Raw genomic sequence first — 16,669 nt, 5'->3', positions numbered from 1 at the left:
CGTCACGCGCCCGCGAGACCACGCTTCCCCACACCTCCCAGGGCTTCAGAGGCCTGGCCGCGCATGCGCGTGGCGTCGGTGCGCAGGGATTGGCTGCGAGAGAGAGGCGGAGTCTGGTAAGACTATCGGGGCGGAGTTAATGCTCGGCTCGTGAGGCTTGCGTCCCGTCTGGGCTGTGGAAACCGGAAGTAGCTTGTCACCCTCACTCGCAGCAATTCCGGTGAGTCCGGAGGTGGGGTTCCCACCTCACTGAAGGACCCGTTTCTGCAGAGTCGGGTGCATGCCATTGAGCGAGGCTCTTTATCTTGCAGATGACTGTCCACAATCTGTACCTATTTGACCGGAATGGAGTGTGTCTCCACTACAGCGAGTGGCACCGCAAGAAGCAAGCGGGGATCCCTAAGGAAGAGGTGATCGGACAGTCCCGGCATACCCACAAACGCACATGATCCCATCCCAGTCCCTTTTCTCCAAATTCAGGTTCCTTCCCACTCCCATCCTGTCTCCTTCCATAGCCGAGTTCTAACTCTACCCCCTTTTCCTCCAGGAGTACAAGCTGATGTATGGGATGCTCTTCTCCATTCGTTCGTTTGTCAGCAAGATGTCCCCGCTAGACATGTACGGTCCTGTTAGAGGGGGTGTTGAAGGGAGGGCTAACTAACTAGCCTTGGGAGTGGGAGATACTGTTTTGAAATGGAAGTGGCATGTGGCCCCAGAGAGGGGAGGGGAATATGAGAGAGAGAGAGAGAGAGAGAGAGAGAGAGAGAGAGAGAGAGAGAGAGAGAGAGAGAGAATCTGGAACTAGAGTCCTGAAGCTGGCAGGAGCGTCTGGGAGTAGGGCAGGTGAAGGCAGCAGCAACTAAGTCGAGGAATGATGGAGATGATGTTAGGTGTTTTATTCAATGAGGCTGCTACAAACCACCTGTTTATAATGAATAGGAGGGAGTTGACCTTGAGGGGATCACAAATATTTCTTTGGGAGCGATTCCACTCCTGTTTCAATACCTGTTTCTGCAGGAAGGATGGCTTTCTGTCTTTCCAAACTAGCCGGTACAAACTCCATTACTACGAGACGCCCACTGGAATCAAGGTTGTCATGAACACTGACTTGGGCGTGGGCCCTATCCGCGATGTGCTGCACCACATCTACAGTGCGGTCAGTGTCAGCCGGGAACCCTTCTCCCAGAGTCCTAGGAGTCCCAACCCTTCTGTGTTCTATCCCTATTGAACTGTTTTCTTCAGCGCTTTCAGCTCCTTTAACATTGATAGCTTTCCTAAGGGAGAGGTTGAGTGCTCTTAACGATTTATTTTTAATTTTCATTATATGTATTGTGTAGAGGAGGTGTGTGCGTGTGAGCACAGGTATTTGTGGAGGGCCGGAGAGAGTGATAGAGTCTCTGGAGCTGGATTACAGGTAGTTGTGAGCCGCTCACCATGAGTGCTGGGCACTGGCTACCCTCTGCAAAAGCAGTGTGCCTTTTTAACTGCCCAGCCATCTCTCCAGCCCCGCCCCCTTGTGTATTCTTACATCCCTGGGGTTATACCAGGTTTGAGACTGAAAGTGAGACGCGCCCCAGACCTGGCTCACACACCCTCCTCTCCACAGCTGTACGTGGAGTTGGTCGTGAAGAACCCTCTGTGCCCGTTGGGACAGACAGTGCAAAGTGAGCTCTTTCGCTCCCGGCTAGACTCCTATGTCCGATCTTTGCCCTTCTTCTCTGCCCGAGCCGGCTGACACATCTACCTCACCCCTCAGAAGAACCTGTGACTGTCTGGACCCTTGTGACTTGTGGCACTGTGAGCCCATCCACCTCCCTGTCTCCCCCTGAGAGCTTCAACCTGAAGGCCCACCGCCCACTGCCTTCAAGTCATGAGTGAAGCCCGAAGGGGTCCTTGACAGTTTTATCCCCTGCTTGACTCCACGAGAAACAGAATAAACTTTCTGTCACCCTCTGCTGCCTGCCTGTGAGTTTCTGTAGCCCCTCCCAGTGTGACTCACACAAAGACGAGACCTCGGGTAGCCACACATCCCCGAAGCCCATGAAGAGGTTTTCCCAGCAAATTTCGCCGTTCTTTTACTGCTCACATCTTTTTTTTAAATTTATTTATTTATTGAGGATTTCTGCCTCCTCCCCGCCACCGCCTCCCATTTCCCTCCCCCTCCCCCTCCCCCGATCAAGTCCCTCTCCCTCACCAGCTTGAAGAGCAATCAGGGTTCCCTGACCTGTGGGAAGTCCAAGGACCGCCCACCTCCATCCAGGTTTAGTAAGTTGAGCATCCAAACTGCCCAGGCCCCCCCAAAGCCAGCACGTGCAGTAGGATCAATACTGCTCACATCTTACCAGCTGGATAATTCTTCGTTGCATTTTAGAATTTTAGCAGCAACCTTTGCTACCACTTGCTAGGTGTAGTACACGCATCCTGCCTCACCTCTAGTTGTCACAATCAGTGTTTCCAAACCTTGGTTTTTGAGGGACCAAAAAGCCCCTTTCGAATGCACACCACCGAACGGGAGGAATGTTGACATATTTCAAGTACAGAAAGTGAGAAGCACGTTCCTAAAACAAGACGTTCTGAACAAGGCACACTGATTGTTCGGAAGCCTTCCTCGGGCGGAGCTTATGCAGATAAGGTAGCGTGTTCGGCTGGGAGGCAGGCGGTTCCATGCAGATGAAGGGGCGGGGCCTGCATGTTGATGAGCTGGGCTCGCTGCCGACGCGGCTGGGAGCACAGCGGTCCCGCAGCGGTTCCAGCTGAAGTGGCACCCGTCTTTCGCCACCCCTTGTTCCTGGGTCTCTATCCTTGAAGACCATCCTCGACTTTATCTTTATCCTTACCCGTTTATTCTCCTGCTCCCTGCATCACAGCCCCCGGCATCTGAATACCACTCCTGGCACCCCGCACGGTTTTCCTTTCCCGCCGCAAACCCCGCGACCTCCAGCAGCCCGCCCCCGCGGCCCCATCCCGGTTGGCTGCTTTGGCTGCAGCCTCCTCAACCTTCCCGCTCTCTCAGGGTCGCGCTACTACCACACCAGTGTCTGCCCTCGGACTTCCCGGCTCCCTCCTCCTTCCCCCAGAGCCCCCTCCCCCGCCCTGGCTGGCCAGCGGGCATGCAGGTGTCTATCGCGTGTACCGAGCAGAACCTTCGCAGCCGGAGCAGTGAGGACCGTCTGTGTGGACCCCGGCCGGGTCCTGGGGGCGGTAATGGAGGGCCAGTGGGCGGAGGGCATGGGAACCCTCCGGGGGGTGGACCCAAGTCACGAGCTGCGCTGGTCCCCCGACCCCCAGCACCCGCTGGGGCCCTTCGAGAGAGCACCGGCCGAGGCACTGGCATGAAATACAGGTATGGGATGGCCAGGCAGGCTACCTATTCGCTTCCCTTTCGGGACCCCTGGGTTAGTCACCACGACCCCTTCAAACTTAGCTTAAAAGGCCACTATTCATCCCCCCTCTTCTTTCTGTCTCTGGCACTCCCTCACTCTGTCTCTGTTAGTTCCCCTAACTATGAGACCAAGTTTACTAAGGTTGACAGAGTCCTGTCGTACCTAAACAGTGCTCCCGAACTGCCCTCCTTATCCTTAAAAAAAGGGGGGGGGGAGGGAACGCCTGAATCTCCAGGCTGCTTCCCCCCTCATCCAATGGAGTGTCCTTGGGTTGGCGTCCTGGGGAGAGGAGGGAAGGAAACAGCAGCTCACTCTGGCCAGTTGGGGCGCCTGACCCAGATATTGCCCCCACCAGCCCTGAGGCCAGTCTCCCTCACCCTTTCTAGGGTGAGGTCAGAGCAGGAGAGGGAAGGGGGATAGACTACATCTTTCATCCCGTGCTGTAAGGCAAGAGTTGGGTGAGAAGGGCTCGCGGGACTGCTGGCCAGAGACTCTCAGAACTCAAAATGGGGTAGGGGGGCACTTCTTGGGAATATTCTGAGGTCATTGATGTGACCTGCCTTTGTCCCAGAAGTATTCAGCCCTCCCCTGTAGCATCCCTGATTAGGAAGTAAAGGTGACTGTTCCATCTGTGTCTTAAGAGGAGTCAGGATTTTTAGTTCAAGCCTCAGAAGTCAGTGAAGAGAGGAAGAGACTTTCCCATCAAATCCTCACCAATCCTCACCCACATCGGCCTTTTCTGAGGCTGAGCTCATCTCTGTGCCTAGTCAAGCGACTGAACTGGAGTTGGTTTACATCTTTCTATTGTCACCCTTTTAGTGGCATTCTTTGACGGAGGGCCTATTCTCAGACTCACCACAATCAGCCACACTTTTCAAAGTCCACTACTCCACACATCCCAGAGACAGCTCAGACACAGACAGGAATGCACCCAGAAGGAACAGACGATAGGAATGGAGGTGCCAGACAGTGGCCCTCGAGTTATAATCGATCACACTATTTGTTCACTTGTTCTTTCAATAATACCCTAGGGCCTCTGCTATGGGGGTAGCACTACCTATCCCATCAGCCCACTGGGTCTGCTGTCTTTGGACTGGGACCCTTGAGGGCTTCTCAGTTCGGAAGGACAGGAGCTGGGGACTGATAATCCAAGTCCCCAGTGGAGGCTTCACCCCTTCCCCACTGCTTCTGTATCCTGCAGGAACCTAGGAAAGTCTGGTCTCCGGGTGTCCTGTCTTGGCCTTGGTAAGTTAGGAGAGACATTAAAGAAAAGGGGCATGGAGGGCTGGAGAGATGGCTCAGCAGTTAAGAGCATTGCCTGCTCTTCCAAAAGTCCGGAGTTCAATTCCCAGCAACCACATGGTGGCTCACAACCATCTGTAATGAGGTCTGGTGCCCTCTTCTGGCCTGCAGACAGAATATTGTATACATAATTAATAAATATTACAAAAAAAAGAAATGTACATATTTAAAAAAAAAAGAAAAGAAAAAGGGCATTGTTTTATAGTCCGACTCCTGCAGTTCACATGTGTCCGACTTCTGTCTTGCAGGTACCTGGGTCACATTTGGCTCTCAGATCTCAGATGAGGTATAAGTGGTGGGTAGAGGTGGTTATGGGGAAGGGGTAAGAAGAGGAAGAAGTGGATCTGGTTAGGGTTTGGACAAGCTTGGGGGGTATGAGATCTGAGGCTGGACGATGGGCAAAGGAGAGAAAGTGGGGGAACCAGGACTGAAGTGCTGGGTTGGGTGCAGGGAGGGAAGTAACTGGGGGCAGCCGTTCATCTGTGATGTTTTCTCACCTCCCTAGACAGCAGAAGATGTGCTGACAGCAGCCTATGAACACGGTGTAAACCTGTTTGACACTGCTGAAGTGTACGCGGCGGGAAAGTAAGAACCAGGGTGAAAGAGTCAAGTTAGAGATCTGGGAATTCTGGGAACACTAAAGTGCAACTCATAACACACACACACACCCCCGTGTATTATGGGAGTTGTAGTTCGTAGTTCTCACAGCACTTCCCTCTCTAGAAGTCAGCAGACATACTGTGCAGCCACATTAACATAAAGCCAACGATTCTATCCTTAAGATCACAAAGCTGTATTTTCAAACACACCGCATCATATCACGCCTATGACTTGACTTTGGGAGTAGCCAGAATCCAGGGTGACCTACTCTGCCTCTTTATTTGAGAAACATTCTTCTTCAAGATTTAACTCAAATGTCAAATCATCCGAGAAGCATTTCCCCAGCTGCCCAGAGTCATAACCTTCTGTGAGCATCCGTGACACTCTGTCCTATCTTCTGACATAAAGGGAACGACCGCTTTACACAACATTTGCTGCTCAACCCAGAGGCTTCCACCTCCACAGAAGTCATCTTCCCAAGACTCTCCAGAGAGGCCATCACCAAAGCCCTCACAGTTTCAGGGAAGAGGTCAACATAACCTTAAAAAGGATTCAGCCTAAGTGATTAGACAAACAAGGGGCACGCGAGAGCCCCAACACTGCAGAGTGTTTCAATACTTTAAGACTTGCCCCAGGTTGGGCCGTACTTGTGTTCTAACGGGAACTGTGTCGGCTGGCCATCATGGCACACACCTGCAGTTCCAACATTGGATGGCTAGGGGAAGAGGGTTGAGAATTTGAGGCCAATATGGGCTACAAACTGAGACCCTCTTTCCCAAAGGGGGGGGGGGAGAGGATATGGAAGCCGGTGAGAAGGATTCACCATAGCCTGGCATTCACTGGCAGAATCAGAGCTGGACTTAGGAGGATACCTGGTGTTTTACAGAGGCAGAAGGAGAGAACAGCCCAGATGACTGAAACCAGAAAAGGCAGTGTCCTCCCTGACTCAAGTCCATTTCTCTCGCCCCATTATAGCCTACCCCTTAAGCACCCACAATAGGGATTGGTACATAGTTGACAGACAACATGGATGAATGAATAAAAAATTATATGGCTACACTGCTAGCTCAGAAGCCCCTTTCCTTTGTCCAAGACGAATCTGAGACTCCAAATTGGCTCCTGTTTCCCCACTCCCCTTTCTCTCTATTAGAGGGAACAAGCTGGGAGAAGGGGAAGGAGTCGGTCTGTCCTGCAGAGATCAATGTCCTTACCTTGTCTTTGTTTCAGGGCTGAAAGAACCCTAGGGAACATCCTCAAGAGCAAAGGCTGGAGGTGAGACTGGTTTTGTGGGTTACTGGAGACATGATCAACCAAGTATTCCTGCTGGCACTGTCATTCTGTCTTCTCCAGGAGATCAAGCTATGTTATCACCACTAAGATCTTTTGGGGAGGACAGTAAGTAATTGGGGAGAAGACTTACAAAGAATATGTGGTATATGGGATAGGAGTAGGGGTTGCTCTCCCACGTCATCCCCTGCCCCTCCATTCTGCCCATGAGGATTTATGCCATCCCAGTTTCTCGTAGCTCCAGATAACCCTCATCCTTAACAGTAGCCTTTCTACAGGGCAGAAACTGAGCGAGGCTTGAGTCGCAAACACATCATTGAAGGTGAGGATTGGTGGCTGGCTAGCAGAGGTGGGTGGGCACGGAAGCCAGAGAAGTTGACCATAACCAGGAAGTATGGTCTGAATTTTTAGCAAGTTGAAGGGGAGATATTTACCTCCCCTCTCCCTCCACTTCTAGGCTTGCAAGGATCCCTGGACCGCCTTCAGCTGGAATACGTTGACATAGTCTTCGCCAATCGTTCAGACCCTAACAGTCCTATGGAGGGTAAAACCGGAATCCCTAAACCTGACAGCCCTTCAAAACTGGGCACTTTCTCAAACTGGCATCGGGAAGCCAGCCTCCCCCACTCAAAAGTCCCCCAATCTCCATAGCAGAGGCTCAGACCCTAGGACCTAAACAAGGAAGGAGGTGAAGAAGAGAGATGACTACAGACCTGCCCTGGTCTTGGTGGGGTGGACAGAGTCTAGGGTTCCACGGATCAGACATTGAGGCCTTTTCTTTCCTGTGCACCTAGAAATTGTGAGAGCCATGACCTATGTCATCAACCAGGGCCTGGCCCTATACTGGGGGACATCCAGATGGAGTGCTGCAGAGATCATGGTATGTGACTCTGACTCCCCACCCGACACCCTTTTCTTGGGACCAGTCCAAACCTCACTGTGCTGAGAAGGAAGACAGTGGAAGGGTCGCTCTGACCCTGTCTCCTTTCCACACCAACCCAGGAGGCCTATTCCATGGCCAGACAGTTCAACCTGATCCCGCCTGTGTGCGAGCAAGCGGACAACCACTTCTTTCAGAGGGAGAAGGTGGAGATGCAGCTGCCCGAGCTCTACCACAAGATTGGTGTGCAGACCCTCATCCCCACCTTTCCCGTTTCACTCATGACATAGGTCCCCGTCCCACACCAAATCCTCTTGCTCTTAGGTGTTGGCTCGGTTACTTGGTCTCCCCTGGCGTGTGGCCTCATTACTAGCAAGTACGATGGGCGAGTTCCAGATACTTGCAAGGCCACTGTCAAGGTGAGATTTGGTGGCTCAGGGAGGCAGGTCTGGGCTGCCTAGGCTGCTGTGTGGTCAAGAAGGGAGTCGGGCCTTGACTGAGTCTCCTTGGTCTCCAGGGGTACCAGTGGCTCAAGGAAAAAGTGCAGAGTGAGGATGGCAAGAAGCAACAAGCCAGAGTCATGGACCTTCTCCCCATCGCTCACCAGTTAGACTGCACTGTGGCCCAGCTCGCGATAGGTGAGACCCTGCAGGGGTCTGCCTCCCTGCGAGACTTCCTACACCTATCTCTAGAGAAGGGCGTCCCAGGACAGGACCCTCTTCAGACACTTCTGGACTCCGAGTGCCCACGCTGATCCACATCAGTTTCTTTTCTTTTTCCTCCTCTGGTTCCAGCCTGGTGTCTCCGAAGTGAGGGTGTCAGCTCAGTCTTACTGGGGGTGTCCAGTGCAGAGCAGCTGATGGAACATCTGGGCTCCCTCCAGGTGAGTTGGCGATTCAGACTCCCCTGACCTGAGAGTCAAGGCCATACTGTCTATCCCTGAATGGACTGAAGTGATCACAGAGCTGTCCCTGCAAAGTCCAGGGAGACAGGGCCAAACCTCTGAAAACTTTCTTATTGTGTCCCACTGTGGCCTTCATCATGCCCTTCCTCAGTGTCCCAGCAAAAACTGTCCTTTTCATTGCCCATTCTCAAGGTGCTGAGTCAGCTGACGCCGCAAACGGTGATGGAAATAGATGCGCTCTTGGGGAACAAGTCGCATTCCAAGAAATAGTTCTTTGGGGGCGCGGGGACCCAACGCGGAGTGATTGCACCTGCCGGAAAACCACTTTCGAGCAATGGGCCCTCTAGTGCCGGATCTGTCCTCCCAGCCCCCAACCCTGCTCCCACGCAGCGGCAGAATCAGGGTAGCCCCGCCCACCAACGAGTCCCGGCTTCGAGTAGCGATTCGCATGAACAAAGCCATATCCTTTCGCCTTGGGGCTTGAGAGAGAAAGTAGATCTCCCACCCACCCTCAACGCCCCTGCTGTGTGTCCTAGGGCTAGGCCTTCTCGCTAATCCCGGGCATGAGCCGTCTTCTCTCAGCCATTTGGCCTCGCTCGTTTCTTTTCCCTATTGCTGAAACCCAGAAAACGTCCAGCAAAAAAAAAAGAAACATTGAGAGTACCTCAAAAATGGGCCTTGAAATGTCATCAAGGTGGCAAGAACCTAGTGAGTTATTGTGTTAACTGGAACACGGGAAACGGGCCATACTTAGTAGTATTTGTTCCATAGAAGCCGGGCTGGTCCTGGCAGAAAGTAAATGATGATCTTTGGGAAAACCAGAATCCTGCCTCCTGCCTGGAAGTGGAGGACTTAAATCTAGAACTAGGGCCACACTTTGTGCTTGCAGAGAGGGGATAAAAGTGGGGAAGACAATGTTGCCAAAGGCAGAAAGAAATTTGATGGCTGTATCGCAGAAATGGCAAGGTGATCCTTAGAAAACAAAGTGATTAGGGGGAATATAGAAACGTGAGGTTGTCAAGGTCTGGGGGCAAACCCAGGCTTGAACTGGATTTAGTATGCAGTGTCAGAGGACTACAGTCTTCTTCCTGGCAATAAACCTAAAGCAATAAAGACGGCCCCTCTGCTGTAAGACTTCCCAGGGAACTGTAAATAAAGTCTCAGCTTGATCCTCACTGTGTCTCAGATTGCCCGGCTGAGGGGGGGGCTTTCGGGGCACCAGCTCAGGTAACCTTTCCTCTTTGTTCTCCACTCGTGAGTGGCTCAGGCATCAGACCCCTAGTTATGGTTCTCTTGGAGGATCTAAGCCCCAGGTACCCCTGGCACAGGCCCATTCCCCTTCTTTAGAACCTGGTGCTGCACCTTCTTTTCTTCCTAATGAAAGCTGTCCTTGATAACACCTTTCACCTTTCTTTACCTTTTTTATTTTTGTTTTTGCTTTTTTTTTTTTTTTTTTTTGGCTTATTGGAGGTAGGGTTTCTCTGTGTAGCCTTGGCTGTCCTAGAACTCACTCTGTAGACCAGGCTGGCCTCAAACGCAACAGAGATCCAGCTGCCTCTGCCTCCTGAGTGCTGGGATTAAGGGTGTGTGTGTGTGTGTGTGTGTGTGTGTGTGTGTGTGTGTATACACATTGCCACAGTGCTCTTGTGGAGGTCTGGTTCTCTCCCTCCACTCTCTCCCTCCACTGTGTGGGTCTTAGGGGTCAATTTCAGGTTGCCATTGGTGGCAGCAGTCTTCACCTGTTTAGCCATCTTAGCCTGCCCACCCTTTAGTTTTTATTTTATGTGTCTGGGTGCTTTGCCTGTGTGTATAGTTTATGCACCACTTGCATCCTAATGGCCAGAGGCCAGAAGAGGCCTTGGATTCCCAGGGACCAGAGTTAAAGAGTTGCAAGCTGCTCTGTGGGTGCTGGGAACTGAACCCATGTCCTCTGCAAGAACAGCCACCTCTCCACCACCGCCTCCACCTCATTTTGGTTTTTTATTTATTTTTATTTATTTATTTATTTATTTATTTATTTATTGAGACAGGGTTTCTCTCTGTAACAGTTGTGGCTGTCCTGGAACTAGCTCTGTAGACCAGGCTGGCCTCGAACTCACAGAGATCCGCCTGCCTCTGCCTCTCAAGTGCTGGGATTTTTATTTTTTTAAGAGGTTTTATGTGTATGAGCATTTTACTTTCATTTGTATCTGCACACCACATGTGTGCCTGTGCCTAAATAGGACAGAGAGGATGTCAGATCCCCTGAAACTTAAGTTATAGAGGACTGTGAGGCACTTGTAGATGCTGGTAACCAAGTCCAGGTCCTTTGCAAAAGTAGCCAGTGCTCTTGACCACTGAGACACACACACACACACACACACACACACACACACACTTCTGGTCTTTCCCTCATCTTGCATCTTCAGGTGCCCAGAAGTGAAGCAGTTTTGTTGTGGCTGGATGGGAAAGGTCCCAGGGGGTGTGGTTTTGAGATGTGATAGGGTAAGAAAAGAGGGAAACCGAGAGGAAAGGAGTCAGAACTTGCAAGGGAAAGCAGAGAAAGGTTCCATGGGAAGGCAGCAGAACAGTCCAGTGACGCCCCTGTCTCCTTCGTCTATGGACTGATTTCTCGGAGGGAAGGAAGTGGGCGGAAAGTCACAACCTGCAGGGGTCACAAGGGCAAGGGAGATGACTTCTGCCACCTTAAATATAACCTCAGCGGCTCCCTTCTTCCCTGCTCCTCCTGCCTCCACCCTAAGCTGGGAGTGCAGAGTGGAACCCATTTCCCGGAGACTGAGCAGCCTGCCTTTACTGACTGGATTAGCAACCATCAGGATCCACTAATGAGCACTTACAGCCGCCCCTTTAGTCTCCCACTCATTCTGGAAGACGGCAGGAAGCAAGGGGAAGTGTATGACTAAGCTATGATTAGTTCTTCTGTGACAAACATACAAGAATTTATCAATTCAGAGCAGTACCCTCCTTAAATAGTCCCCGCGGAGAGCAGTGCGCTCCTCCTGGTGCTGCCTCCCCAATGCTCAACGGTTTTGTTTCTTCTTTTCCTTCTTCTGTTCCACACATTTTAAAACCTCCCCTTAGAATTACCTTGAGGCAGTTTAGAAGTCCCTTGTAAACAGAACCTTTATTGTCACACATCCTTGTCTGTAAACATTTGCTATATTTCTCAACCACCTTATTGATAAATTCAATGAGTATTCTGGGCATCAGTCCTTCCATGGTGGGCACAGGGATATGGAGCTGCCCTCGTGGAGTTTGCTGCTGAGAGAGACAATCACGTGGCCACTGCTCCGGTGCAAACTGCTGTTGTCCAATGTCCAGACAGAGGGAAGCACACGGGGCTAGCAGCGTCTGGAGTGGGTATGTGACATGGGAGGCCGCCCGGAGAGGAGGTATTGACAGCAAGAGTGAGGGGAGTGAGGGCCCAGCAGAACAAGGGAACATGCGCACTGTATCAGACAGCTTTCTGTGCGGAGACAAAATTCCTGAGGTAAACAAGCAAAAAGGGAAAGTTTATTCCAGCTTAGGGGTTGTTTGCAGCACACAGTTGCTCGGCACATTTGCTTTTAAACCTGTGGCAGACCATCATGGTGGATAAGATGCTCACTTTATAGCAGCTGGGAAGCAGAGACCCTTTCAAGGCCACACCCCGTAACCTAAATTCTAACAGTTCCATCCCCTCTCCAGTGTACCATCACCTGGGAAGCAAGCCTTCGACACATGGCTTTGCATCCACACCATAACAGAACCCAACAGTCTCTGAAGCCCGAGTGTCCACAGAGAAAACAAGTAAAATGTGGGGCACACTGAGGTCAGGGCACACAAGGCCTTCTGGGTAGTATCTGTTTCGATTACTTGTTGATAAACACACAAATCATCCCAAAGTCTAGTGACTTGAAACAGCTTTTAAAAGTGAATTTGAGGTGAGGTGAGGTGAGGAGAGCTAAAGCAATGACTGAACAGTTAAGGTGCACAGTGCTCTTGCAGAGGACCCACGTCTTTTGTGGCTCCTCAGGTGTCACAACCCCAAAACTCTAGCCCCGGGGTAGCATCTGACACCCTCTTTTGTCTCAGCAGGCACCTGCATGAACACACACACACACACACACACACACACACGGAGGGAGGGGAATTAAAAATAATTAAAAACAAATGCGTAACTTTTACAAACATCTGAGTCCGATTAGTGCTTCCCATATCTGTGTAGGTGTAGGACCGTTTTCACTGAAGCATGACAGTGCTCTTGCAGAGGACCCACGTCTTTTGTGGCTCCTCAGGTGTCACAACCCCAAAACTCTAGCCCCGGGGTAGCATCTGACACCCTCTTTTGTCTCAGCAGGCACCTGCATGAACACACACACACACACACACACACACACACACACGGAGGGAGGGGAATTAAAAATAATTAAAAACAAATGCGTAACCAACTTACACATTTTTTCATGGTTCTGTGGGCTGATTGGGAGTCCCTCTGCTGTTTCACTTGGCCTCCTTCATTTGGCTGTATTTGCTAAGCAAGCTAACTAGGCAGGAATATTCCAAATGGCGTCACTAGCTTGTCAGGCAATCAGCACTAGCCATTGCCTGGAGTGCATCCATTTCCCTCCACAGGGCGTCACTTCCAGTACTTAGGTCTAACCCTACTGCCTGCTATGGTGGTTTGAGGGCAGCCTTCCAGCAGACAGAAGGTGCAGTGCTGTGGAAGACTAGGCTCCAGAACACACACATGATTTCTGCCTCGTGCTATTAACTGGTCAAGGCTGGTCACAAAGCCATCCTCCTCTGCAGAGATAAGGAAGTAGATTGCTTTTGTTTGAAAACAGCCTCACTATGTAGTCCAGGTTGTCCTCAAACTCAAAAACTGTCTCGGCCTCCTCAGTGCTGGGGTTACAGTTATGGCCACCATGCCTAGTCTAGGCCCTGACTGATGATGCGGTTGCAAAGGATCTGGATGCCATTCAACACTCGCTACCTTAGAAGATTTTAAACGGGAGCAGAAGCAGCGTTGGGCAGAATGTGATTGGTTTGAGATTGGAGAGCTCTCTGTAAATAACATGCAGGGGAGGCCTGCAGAAGGCCTGTGCGTTTGTGTTCATTGGATAGGGAGGTGAGAGATAACAAAAGCTTGTACCAGGAGGATGAGCAAGAGGTGGAGATGAGTAGGTGGATTGGCTATTAAAGGGAGAAATGACCTTGGATAATAAAGGAAGGTGAAGGGAAGGAGAAATTAAGAATATTACCCAGGGTTATGAGCTAGCCAAGAAAGGGGCCGGGCGGTGGTGGCGCACGCCTGTAATCCCAGCACTCGGGAGGCAGAGGCAGGCGGATCTCTGTGAGTTCGAGGCCAGCCTGGTCTACCAAGGGAGTTCCAGGACAGGCTCCAAAGCTACAGAGAAACCCTGTCTCGAAAAACCAAAAAAAAAAAAAAAAAAAAAAAAGGGGAAGGAAAAACTGGAAGATAGTCTGGCCTAGAAATGGGAGCTCATCAGTTTGGGTTCTTGGTGATAAGGCTGTGGAGCAGGTGACAGGATAGTATAAATCATGGCTTAGAGGGACCCTTGGCAGTGACACACTCCAGACTCCTTTCATTCTACCTTCGATGATTAAGATTTGGGTTAGGGAGATGACTCGCTGGGTCAGGCGCTTGAAGGCAAGTGTGGGAACCTAAGTGCACATCCACAGACCTCACATAAACTGAGTGTAATGATGCAAGTGTCTGTAATCACATTTCCACCACAGTGGGTGGGAAGTGCATACAGGAGAAGCCTTCGAATCCCAGACGCTTGTGGGCCGGCTATCTTGGCATACAAATCTGTGAAATTCTGTCTTTAACAAGGTAAAGAGTTAGTTAGGCTGGGCATGGTGGCACACACTTTTAATCCTAGCACTCTGAGGCAGAGGCAGACAGATCTCTTTGAGTTTGAGGTCAGCCTGGTCTACAGAGTTCCAGGCCAGTGGGGCTACACAGTAAGACTCCGCCTCCAGAAGGGACACACCCACTACACAGTAAGACTCCGTCTCCAGAAGGGACACACACACTACACAGTCACAACAGGAAAAGCCAAGCAAGGTGAGTGTGAGGAAACCTGAGGTCATCCTCTGACCTTCACACCTGTGCCGTGTAGCGTGAATTACACACAAGAACCCACACACGTTCTTTACATCGACATACATACAAGCACACAGACTACAATTTACCATCATTTGAAGTTTGTTTTATGTGTATTGTGCATGTATGTGTATGTATTCCAGGTGTGTGCAGGTGCCTGAGGACTCTAGAAAGGATCCAGATCTGAAACTAGGGTTACAGGCAATTGTGAACTGCCCAACTTAGGCGCTGGGAACTGAACTCAGGTCCTCTGGAAGAGCAGCAGGTGTTCTTAAGCACTGAGCCACCTTGCCAGCCCCCTAAAGATATTTTACTTTTTATTTATTTATTTTTGGTTTTTCAAAATACTCTGTGTAGCAGTCCTGGCTGTCCTGGAATTCACTTTGTAGATCAGTCTGGCCTCGGACTCAGAGATCTGCCTGCTTCTGCCTCAGAGTGCTAGGATTAAAAGTGTGTGCCACTATGCCCAGCCTAACTAACCCTTTACCTAGGATTAAAGGTCCTGGAAGTTGAGGTAGGAGGACTGCCATGAGTCTGAGACCAGCCTAAGCTACACAGTGAAGTCCCAATTAGACCGGAATAAAGATTACTTTGCTAGGCACAGTTCTGAATGCCTTTAATCTCAGCACTCGGGAGGCTGAGGCAGCCAGACTTCTTGTGAGTTTGAAGCCATTCGGAACTACACACAGAGCTCCAGACCAGCCTAGGGCTACATAGTTAGACCCAGTCTCAAAAACAAAACAAAATAAAGATTATCCTCTAGGTTAACCTTACAAAACAAAACAAGCTCGACCTTACCTGTGATGAACCAGAAAATGCTATGCAGATAGAGAAACCCATCTTGGATTAACCAAGAGATGGTGTATGTGAAATACTGGGTACCCCAGAAGTTCAGTGAAGACAAAGCAGGCTTGGAGCCAAGGACGATCAGGACAGTGACTGCTGTTGCTTGTCTGGTGTTTACAGTGTCCCAGGCGTCATTTAAACACCTTATAAACACAAGCTCTTTCGAGCCTTACTATTATTATCCAGATTTTGTAGATGAGGAAATCAAGGCCCAGAGAAGTTAAGTAACTTGCCTGTGATGTCACAACTAGGCTCTGTACTGGAGCCAGCTGTGTCAAGACTGTGTTATTATCCTCCGCAACAGAACCTGGGCTCCAAGTGCAAGAGAAGTTGAGAAGGCAGCTTGGGTGTGGGTGCTAACATCGGGAGGGAATGTGGGTTGTGAGCTCCATGTCCTGTTTACCTGTGCGAGAAGTCAGACCCCTGAGTCAGAAGTCATGCAGGGCTGCTTTGCTTCAACCATCATCCTGTGTGGGTGTCCAAGCCTGGATACTCTGGAAGGAAAAGATTCCCAGCATTCCTAAGGCCATGCTCCTGGAATCTAAGTCCCTCCTTAGGCTGAGATGTTAGCTGCAATCAACTCTCGGAGGGAGGATGAAATTTAGGGAGCCTTAGGAGAACCCAAGAGGTCATGTATAAAAAAGGGAGGTGAGAGCCGCATCAATTACGGCTGGGCAGAATCCAAACATCCAGAGAACCAATTAAAACTGGGCAGAACCAACAGTAAACCTGGCGTACGTAGCCTGTTTGTGGGGGGTTGAGAAAGAGTGTGAGCACGTGACAGATGGGCTACTTGAGACTTGGGCCAGTGACTGTGTGCAAGAGGGGACCTGAGGATCTGCTCCATTTTAACGATGGCACTGGTGTTTTGCTGTGGGTGAAAAGTTTGCCAAGGGGGCAGTGGGTGGAGCGTGTCCCCCTTTCCCTCGGGCAGTTGTGGCATCGTGTGGGCATTCACCTCACTGTGTCCCCACTCGCATTCCCAGCCACACGCCTCCACCGCCCCAGACGCGTGCCACGGAAGGGAGCGGCTGATCTGTGCGTGACGCCTCCAGGGTGGGGCCTCACTATTAAAAGGGGACAGAGGCGGCGGCGCCGGCCCCAGGCCCAGCCCAGGCCCAAGGAGGGCCGCTTGTTCAGTCTCCCAGCCGCCGCGGGATCGACGTCGTTGGGTCACAGCGGCCACGATGCAGCTCCTGATGAGGGTGCCTTCTCTTCCCGAGCGGGGTGAGCTGGACTGCAACATCTGCTACCGACCCTTCAACCTTGGGGCCCGCGCACCCCGCCGCCTGCCCGGCACGGCGCGCGCCCGCTGCGGCCACACACTGTGCACCGCTTGCCTGCGCGAGCTGGCG

The 16,669-nt window shown here is 51.2% G+C and overlaps 3 protein-coding genes across 3 annotated transcripts in view; all 3 read left to right on the top strand.

The window, feature by feature from the left end:
* The first annotated feature begins 99 nt into the window (after positions 1–99).
* Positions 100–1,953, top strand: Trappc1 (trafficking protein particle complex 1). The gene is made up of 5 exons (XM_005349787.1): positions 100–220; positions 312–410; positions 548–618; positions 1,018–1,156; positions 1,607–1,953. The coding sequence occupies exons 2-5, from the start codon at positions 312–314 to the stop codon at positions 1,733–1,735; spliced, it is 438 nt and encodes a 145-aa protein (XP_005349844.1). The 5' UTR covers positions 100–220; the 3' UTR covers positions 1,736–1,953.
* A 764-nt stretch (positions 1,954–2,717) lies between these two features.
* On the top strand, positions 2,718–9,531 carry Kcnab3 (potassium voltage-gated channel subfamily A regulatory beta subunit 3). Its single transcript, XM_005349786.3, has 14 exons — positions 2,718–3,343; positions 4,585–4,628; positions 4,934–4,971; positions 5,191–5,270; positions 6,513–6,557; positions 6,636–6,680; positions 6,851–6,894; positions 7,030–7,116; positions 7,367–7,452; positions 7,575–7,695; positions 7,777–7,871; positions 7,970–8,090; positions 8,247–8,335; positions 8,549–9,531. Exons 1-14 carry the CDS (start codon positions 3,111–3,113, stop codon positions 8,624–8,626), a joined length of 1,206 nt encoding a protein of 401 aa, XP_005349843.1. The 5' UTR covers positions 2,718–3,110; the 3' UTR covers positions 8,627–9,531.
* Positions 9,532–16,431: 6,900 nt separating this feature from the next.
* Rnf227 (ring finger protein 227) overlaps positions 16,432–16,669 on the top strand; it is a 2,221-nt gene continuing 1,983 nt past the window's right edge. Inside the window, exon 1 of the mRNA XM_026780986.1 lies at positions 16,432–16,669. This exon is cut by the window's right edge and continues 421 nt beyond it. Coding sequence (XP_026636787.1) covers positions 16,502–16,669 — 168 coding nt within the window. The 5' untranslated portion in view covers positions 16,432–16,501.

Source organism: Microtus ochrogaster, chromosome 7, assembly GCF_000317375.1.
Source record: "Microtus ochrogaster isolate Prairie Vole_2 chromosome 7, MicOch1.0, whole genome shotgun sequence".
Lineage (NCBI taxonomy): Eukaryota > Metazoa > Chordata > Mammalia > Rodentia > Cricetidae > Microtus > Microtus ochrogaster.
The sequence above is the reverse complement of the archived record's forward strand: the minus strand, read 5'-3'. Positions and strand labels throughout refer to the sequence as shown.

What these genes read in the sequence shown, in the direction of transcription:
- Trappc1 (XM_005349787.1), top strand. Translation starts at nt 312, where the DNA reads ATGACTGTCCACAATCTGTACCTATTTGACCGGAATGGAGTGTGTCTC. An exon ending in AAGATGTCCCCGCTAGACAT is followed by an intron (nt 619 to 1,017) that starts GTACGGTCCTGT and finishes CTGTTTCTGCAG; the next exon opens with GAAGGATGGCTTTCTGTCTT. An exon ending in TGCACCACATCTACAGTGCG is followed by an intron (nt 1,157 to 1,606) that starts GTCAGTGTCAGC and finishes TCCTCTCCACAG; the next exon opens with CTGTACGTGGAGTTGGTCGT.
- Kcnab3 (XM_005349786.3), top strand. Translation starts at nt 3,111, where the DNA reads ATGCAGGTGTCTATCGCGTGTACCGAGCAGAACCTTCGCAGCCGGAGC. An exon ending in TCGCAAACACATCATTGAAG is followed by an intron (nt 6,895 to 7,029) that starts GTGAGGATTGGT and finishes CTCCACTTCTAG; the next exon opens with GCTTGCAAGGATCCCTGGAC. An exon ending in CCCTAACAGTCCTATGGAGG is followed by an intron (nt 7,117 to 7,366) that starts GTAAAACCGGAA and finishes CTGTGCACCTAG; the next exon opens with AAATTGTGAGAGCCATGACC.